The sequence below is a fragment of the Pinus tabuliformis genome, chromosome 9 (genome assembly GCF_031772625.1).
Source record: "Pinus tabuliformis cultivar Carrire ecotype Pingquan chromosome 9, CPIR1, whole genome shotgun sequence".
NCBI classification, from domain to species: domain Eukaryota; kingdom Viridiplantae; phylum Streptophyta; class Pinopsida; order Pinales; family Pinaceae; genus Pinus; species Pinus tabuliformis.
In genome coordinates, this window is record NC_142307.1 from 1,147,222,338 (window position 1) to 1,147,230,953 (window position 8,616).

The 8,616-nt window shown below is 33.8% G+C and overlaps 1 protein-coding gene across 1 annotated transcript; it reads left to right on the forward strand.

Moving 5' to 3' along the window:
• Window positions 1–6,904: 6,904 nt before the first annotated feature.
• LOC149152694 (glyoxylase I 4-like) lies at window positions 6,905–8,365 on the forward strand. The gene is made up of 3 exons (XM_089440696.1): window positions 6,905–7,162; window positions 7,288–7,393; window positions 7,753–8,365. Exons 1-3 carry the CDS (start codon window positions 6,990–6,992, stop codon window positions 8,080–8,082), a joined length of 609 nt encoding a protein of 202 aa, XP_089296822.1. The 5' UTR covers window positions 6,905–6,989; the 3' UTR covers window positions 8,083–8,365.
• The last annotated feature ends 251 nt before the right edge of the window (window positions 8,366–8,616 follow it).

Below are 8,616 nucleotides of genomic sequence, written 5' to 3' on the forward strand. Positions count from 1 at the left end.
TCTTAGCAATATCAACATTGTTGCGAAGTGTTCATCATGCTTAGAATATATCAATATATCATCAATTAATACAATGACAAACTTGTCCAAATAAGGATGCAACACACTATTAATCAAGCACATAAAAGTAGTTGGAGCATTAGTCAAACCAAATGGAGCTACAAAAAACTCATACTTTCCATACCTGGTTTGAAAAGAAGTCATGTAAATATCCTCTTATTTAATGATTACCTGATGATATCTAGATCTCAAGTCAATCTTTGAGAACATTGCTACTCCCTTCAACTGATCAAACAAGTCATAAATCCTCAACGACAGATCCATGTTCTTGATGGTAACCTTGTTCAACTACATGTAATCAATGCATAACCTACGATTACATCCTTCTTATTCAAAAACAATAATGGTGCACCTCAAGGTGATACACTTGGCCTGATGTATCCCTTGTCAAGCATTTCCTTTATCCACAACTTCAACTCTACTAACACAGGTGTGCTCATCTTCTATGGTGCCTTTGATGTTGGTGCTTCTGTTGGTACTAACTCAATGGAAAATTCCACTTCTCTGTGAGCTGGAAACTCTGAAATATCTATTAGAAACACATCCTAAAACTATTGCAAGATCGTACCTCTTCATAACTTCTTCATCCTCGACATCCTTACCTTTATCACTATAAATATGCACTACAAATAACACACACCCTTTTCTCCGAATTTTTTTTACCTACATAGTTTTCACCGTTCTAACTGATGTAGCTTTCTTATTACCCTGCAAGATTCTCTATTCCCCATTGTCATCCAATCATTCAATAGTTTTTTCATAGCAATCCACCTTAGTTCTATGAAGATACAATCGGTCCATACCCAAAATAATAATATATGATTACAAAGGTAGGAAATTCAAATGTGCTGAGGTAGGCATACCATTCAACTTAAATGCACAACCTCTTACCCAATGATGAAATCTCTTCTTTGTACCTATAGCCAATTGCACTAACCAATATTCAGCATGCACTTCTTTATTCAAACCACACTTATCCACCAAGTTAGGACTTACATAACTATAATTAGATCTAAGGTCAATCAAAATAGAAACAACTTTATCAAAAATCTTACCATCCATATCGATAATAGATGCTTGGTGATCCTCTTGCCTGTTATCCAATGCTACATAAATCTGTAGAATACTCTGCCCAACATCCCCAACTATCTGTGCATCCATGTGCACTATAAATATGAGGCCTACCACCTTAATTCGGTGAACAATCTCTCTTGAGATGCTCCTTACCACATGTCCAACACTGCAATCATCCCTTACCCTCACCTTTATTCTGTTGTTCTCCGGGTTTAGGTCCATTAAACTTCTTGTAAGGTGCATCATTTTCTGTCACACTCGCATCCTAAGGTCTTGTTCACTTTGGCTTCCATTTACCTTTAACTTTGTCTTTCCCTTTCCAACCTTGCTGAGATTTTGTATCAGAGCAAGTCATAATCACTTTCCGTCACTATGTTCAAGCCTTTGATTTCCTGCACAATGCAACAATTTTCATGATCCAAATAGATAACATAATGAGAAGATCAACCTTAAGTTTTTCTATAAGTGACTTTCTTGGGGATCCACTTTGGACTAATCCAGTAACCTCACAGGGGAGCCCACTTGGTTTTCCTTAGGTTGTCTTCATATATAGAAATGATGAGGCAACAAAGATAAAGGACATGTTCGAGCTCTTCTTGGCTTGCATAGCCCAATTGCTTGTTGTCTTGCTTGCCAATATATAGGCACTGCCTCCATGCCCATGGTGCATAGGCTAAGTAAAACACACATTCCAGCAAGGGGACTCCACACACCAGTGACATCACCTAGAACTTGTACCCAACTCACTTTCTATCTCTTCTTCGTTAATAACAAAAATAATATTGATGGAGATGGATGAAGAAGGAAATGGGAAAAACAAAAGCATCCATATTCATCTTCCAGTCAAATGAATTTACATGCATGTGATTGAAATAGGAAGATTACAATAAGCTAAAGATGTGGAATTGGTATTTGATTGAGAGGTAGAAAGGCATAATATAGAAGGGGTTCAATGCTTGAAATGATTTTGGAGAAGTATATTTTCTAGCTCATTGATTTAGTGGTTATATTGATAGTATATGCGCCCAACACATAGTGAAGTCGATAGCCTTCATGATTTTCCCAAGCAGATCATTCCATTGTTCCAAAACTCGAATTAGACTTTCCCTAGAGCAGGCACGAGATTAGAGGCTAAAATCTATCCATTGGTGGTGAAGAGATAAGCAAAACCAAATTGTGGGTCTATAATTATTGTTTCTCTTTCTTTTTAAGTGGAATTGAACACCTATCTCATGTTTGTGGCTTGTAGATATATTTATTGAAAGGAAAATTGCAAGATGATCTCTCTAGACCCATGCGTGGATAGGTAGACCAAGGTGAAATGAACTACATGGACCTTTGTATAATCTTATTTAGGCCAAAAATTTGAGAAATATGTTTAGTTAGGTGGTGATCCAGTTGAAATTGGAGCTCTATCAGCTCTATTTGGCCTCAAATTCCTTATGTTTTAGGTTTTGAATCGATAATTAGCGGAAAATTTCCCCTTTTGTGCCTGAGAATCGATCCTTGGATGTTGAGGTTGGGGTGGCCATTCTAGGAAGTTAGTTGAATAAGAAATGGTACTACATTTTTTAAGATTCTATAGAAGTGCAAAAGTTCTTATGCATGTAACATTTCAAGGTATGCTAAAATTATGTGATGGTTAAACTGATGGTGCAAAATTGTTGTTAGAATTTTCTGATGAAATCTTTGGGAAATGAGGATGAGATGCAATTCAAAGAACGAATGAAGTGTGATGATCACTACATGGACCTGTAAGAAAATATATATGTTAAAAAAAAAAATTGCATGAGAATTGGTGTGTTGAGTCGATTCACAGAATTTCATAAACCTCTGTGTTGAGTAAAGCCTGTGGACTATATATTTGATGTATCAATCTATACTGGTAGTCCCCCCTTGTAATTTGAATGAGGAGCATGTGCACTCACCTTCCAAGGCCGCTGAGTTGTTGATCCTCTCAGATCATGTTCCTTCCAAGCAATCCAGAATCAAAATTCAACTTGAGTGTTTGGATTGCGCCCCTATCTTAAAATTATTTCAAAGAGATTCAGTTGGTTGTTTGGCATTTTTCCACACATTTAATTTGAATTTTTTGTATGTTCCTTTAATTGATTCACATATTGTTCAAGTATCCTATATCTCTCTGTAAAGATTAATTCTGGTTAAATATTTATAAGCACATTTTGGTTTAGAATTCTTAAAATGAGTGCCATGATAGATGAACAACAACCAGTCATTATAGAATAAAGGGTTGAGTGTCTCCCATGAATATTTGTTCTCAAGTGTGAGCGTTACTTATATAAGAATCATAATAAAAATAATTGTTTTGATGTTTTCTTGTTCTTGATCAGGTCTGAAATTTGAATACGAGAATTAATGATATTTTGTTTCCTTTTTTAGATTCTTGATGTAGCTCATTTTTTTATTCTAGTTTTGACACACTTGCAATATATCATATAATGCAACTCACATGAGGTACAAGGAAATTTAATTAAATTAAAGCCCATAAGAACATGTGATTAAGTACCTGTAATCAAGTAGCTGCAAACAACATTTAAGGAAGGACAATCAAGCACAAACAAGAAAAGAGCATGCAATTAAGCAACCAAAACTCATAATAATGTGTTTAAGTGGCATCAACTACTTCAAAATTCAATGACAAATCAAAATAAATTATTAATAGTGTACTTGCAAAGTTTTTGTAAGTGTCAAATAAAGAAAGTTAAATTGCAACTTGCAAACAATATTCTTTTGTAAGTTGACTTGTGTTAGGTGTATTTTTTATTGAACTCGACAGCTATTGAATCAATGTAAGTCAAAAATGTTGGGTGTTCACTGGTTTCTAACAATCATTAGTTTGGGTTCATTTTTGGTCGTATTCAACACCCCCAATATTGTTGAAGCAAAAATCAAGTGAGTGTGAAATGCAAGTGAGTAAGTTCAATAGTTCAAGCAAGCGAGATCAAATGTGGTGAAGTATTGAGTCGTTATAATTATTAAATAGTTTGATAATTACAACTAAACACAACATAATCATTCCAAGATCGATTATAGTGAAGTATTGAGTCATTAGAATTATTAAATAGTCTAATAATCACAACTAAAAAAAATAAAATCATTCTGAGATCAAATGTATTGAAGTATTGAGTCATTAGAATTATTAAATATTTTGATAATCACAACTAAACACGTCATAATCATTCCACGCAAAAATGCTCTCCAATCAGTGGTAAATTGTCTACAAGTAAACCAAGATAAACTTAATCTTATTCAAAATCAAATTCAGTTTCTTCAAGAGAAATTCAACAAAAGAATTCTAAAATAGTAATGTTTCATAACAACCCCCTTTTTGAGTAGGAGGATGATGATCATGAAGATGATAAATAAGAGGAATGTGATGATAATGATGTTGATGATTCAGTTCATTAAACCGTTCATGAGTCACTTAGTGAAACAAATTCAAGTGCGGAAGATGAAGAACTTTTACATGATCAAACTCAACCTTGTTTTTAAAATACAATCATCAGACCATGGGAAGAAATCCAATGCAACAAAAAATGAGATGCATTAGGATATGTCAAATATGATAACAAATTGCATATTGAAATTTTTTCAAGACCACTCAAGTGTTCCAATGGCAATTATTTGGATAAAGAAACATCAAAAAACAATGAGGGGAAAGATAAATTCCAACATTGCAATCACACTGGCCATATGAAAGATCATTATTTTGATCTCTATCTTTGTCGCCATTGTGGCAAGAAGAACCATTTGTTAGAGATATGTTCCGAAAGAAACAAACCAACAAGATTGGAGATTGATTATCAATGGATTGATCCTCGAGAGTGGTCGTCAATAGCTAAACGATTATATACATCTTACTGAAGAATTCGATCATGAGAGAAGATAAATATTGTAGTTGACAATGAAAAGAAGATGGTACTCTCATGAGCCTAAAACGAGAGTACAACGCTGAAACTCTCCTACATTTTAAGGAGGGGGAGGGGGGTTCAAAGATTAAATGTAGATGGTTAGTGGTCAAACAAAAACTACATGTGGTCTCTCCTTTTAACTGACATAGGGTGGAATTGGTAATGAAATTGAAAATTTTTGTTAGACTGAAAGTTTCAACAACACTATGAAATTTCTATATGGGCAAGCAAAATTTAAGAATTATGGTTCAATATTTTGTTGTTGAATCATACATGGGATATAAGATTACAATGTTGATTGAGAGAAAATTGTGGACATTTTTTTTCACTTGGATGGTCATTTGACCAAGTAAGGGACAGATGGATCATTTTGCATTACAAATTGGCATTAGATTGAGTTGTCAAGCATTTTCATGTATGTGTCATACTTGCATTTGTTTCAATTCTCTTGGTGTGTTCTCTTCATATTAGAGTTCTCAACATCTTTTTTTGGCAGTTTTTCAGGGAGTTCTTCATTGAGGCTCAAATCAGGGGCTTCAACATGGTGACTTGGAGATGGTGCCAATTTATGTTGCATTGAGTATTACTGTTGAGACTTATTATTGAGGGGGGAATGTTAACCTCTTTCTTATATACAATAATGAAGTCTTAATATGCCACCTTTTGTATTTAACATATGGGGATATAGTTGTTATCTTAAGTATGTTTTTAGATCATATTTTGTCTCATCTTACCTTATCTTTTTGTGAGGTGTGAAGGTGAGAGCAATTGAGGTGGTTTCATAATTGTATTACATATTTATATCATTGGAAGATGAATACAATGTGAGAATAGAGATTATGGCTTAAGGTTTTTTTACCCAAATTCTTCTTGTATTATTTTTTGTTTTCTATGTTTTAACATTAATACATGATATGAAATTTAATTATCTAAATTTATTTTAAATTCAAAAATAGTAATTATTCTAAAAATCAAGCCTTTAAAGATCAAAATTTTTATATATATATATATATATATATATATATATTATAATAGGAGTACATTATATATTAAAAAATTTGATTACTCACAATAATTCATATATCTAAATCTATATACACACACATTGTTTATAATATCTTTATAAAAATTATTTAAATTAATTATATTCTAAATTTTAATCTATATTATTTATTGCAAAATGTTTATAAAATGATTGGATTAAAACTAAATATGATATTTAATTAATTTTAAATTAATCATGGTCGTAAGTTTCATTAATTAGAAAACAATATAATTGGAATAATGATGAGTAAATCAAAGAGGAAGATTGACTCCTCCCATTTAGTCTTTACAAATAACTGTCTTTTAGATTTTATCAACAGTATACAGATGGTCATTTAGTCTTTACAAATAACTTTCTTATAGATTTTTATCAACCATATGCACATGGTCATTTACTATTTTCAAAGAGGAGAGCGCATTTTTGTAAAAACTATTAATTGGGATGATTTGATTGTAAGATTCCAAAACATGCCTCATGCCATTTTATACAAGCGACTATGCAATGTCCATGTGCATTTGAACACCAAAATTAATTCGCCGTCAACAAAAGTAATATAATCGTAAATAAATCTAAAGGAATGAGCTGTTGCTGGACCCGGACGTTTCAGTTTGAAATGAGTTGATGAGATTTCACGTTCCATCACACTCGGACAGCGACCTGTACACGCTGTCATCGCACATTATTCACGTGAATATGGAGAGATAGTTCCGCGTCCGTACCATGTCACTTAATGGCATGATGAACTCAATTTTCATCCGTTTATATGTTGCCCCTTTCAGCTTCTCACAACACATTCATTCTTTGCCTCCTCTCATCTCTGCGTTTTCTTGTTGCCCAGTCCCACCTTTCTTCAGATATCACATTCATTCTTTGCGAGAATGGTGAACAACGGAGGAGTATCAAGATCAAGATCAGGACCCCTCTCTCTGAGGTCGTTGAATCATATTTCCCTCGTTTGTAGATCCATAGAAGAATCCATTAGATTTTACGGAGACATCCTGGGTTTCATTCCCGTTAAAAGACCTGGATCGTTTGGATTTGATGGAGCCTGGTAACTACATTCATTTCTCTTTGCTATTTACATTCACATTTTAGGTATTTGTTCCAAAATGAAAAAAATACCTAAATCAGAGCAAGATGTTTGTTGTTTATAATTTTTGGTTTATACTTTCGCAGGCTCTTTAATTACGGAATAGGCATCCATTTGCTGCAGTCTCCGAACCCGGTGGAAGTACCCAAGAAAACTGAAATCAATCCAAGAGACAATCACATCTCATTTCAGGTATATTATTCACCTATATTATCCTGCAAGATGCACTTGCAGAGATTCATAACTGTATGTATAATTGGTAAGCTTAAATGCGGATCTGACATGAGCATAGAAATCTAATTTCCTCACTTGCAAATTTTTTATGAGTAAATATTATTTAAATATTTTATATATTCAAATAAGCAAAATTTCAACTTTATAATTGACTGATTGACTTGGTTTGGGCTGTAAAATAACTAACTTTATAATTGACTGATTGACTTGGTTTGGGCTGTAAAATAACTACATGTATAATTGGTAAATACCAGCGGATTTTCCTAGTGATTTCTGTAGATGACTATACTGAGTTTCACATGTGTTTGGAATTGCAGTGCGATGATGTGCAGGAGGTAGAGAGAAAGTTGCAAGAAATGAACACCAAGTATGTGAAACGAATCGTGGAGGAAGGAGGGATTTATGTGGATCAGCTCTTTCTCCATGACCCTGATTGCTATATGATAGAGATCTGCAACTGTGAGAATCTTCCAGTGGAGCCCATCGTGGGGTCTGCATCGTCCTGCAATCTGGAATTGCCTTCTAAACCGCGGAATCCATCCACTTGCTTCCAAAATAAAGAGATATGTACGCAAGTTCAGTCAACACTGATGGAGCAGATGATTCTTGTGAGTGCAAGCCCAAGACAAAAGGAGCTTGCTGTGTAAATTCCCAGCCTCACAGTCGACAATATTTTTCCAAATTTCTATTAATTAAAGATTAGTTCGGATATTATTTTTAGAACAAAGATCAATAATCACACCGTGATGTTGTTGTTTCACATGTCTTCTGAGACTTGAGCCCAACAAAATAATTGCTAGCCGTGTATATCTCCTATTTTTATGAATATTCCTAAACGAGCAATAGCCTCATGCAGCTTTGTTTTCTTTTTGTTCGTACGATTTTTGTCCCCTCTGACGTCATGGACGTGCTAACCCAAAACCTAAATAAAATTCTGCCTTATGCCACTCTAAATGTCAGTAGACAATTTACAATGTGGTAAGAGACATAAAAAAAAAAAGATTGGCAAAATCATAAAATTGATAAACTTTGAAAATAATTTAAAACGCGGGAGATTTCTTCTCATGTGTTACTCATTGTCACGATGTTCGAGTTACTCTTTGTTACCAAGTTCGAAATAGAATTTGTCAAATTGAATTTGGATTGGGATTCGATTTCATACTGAAAAAATTCAGGTATCC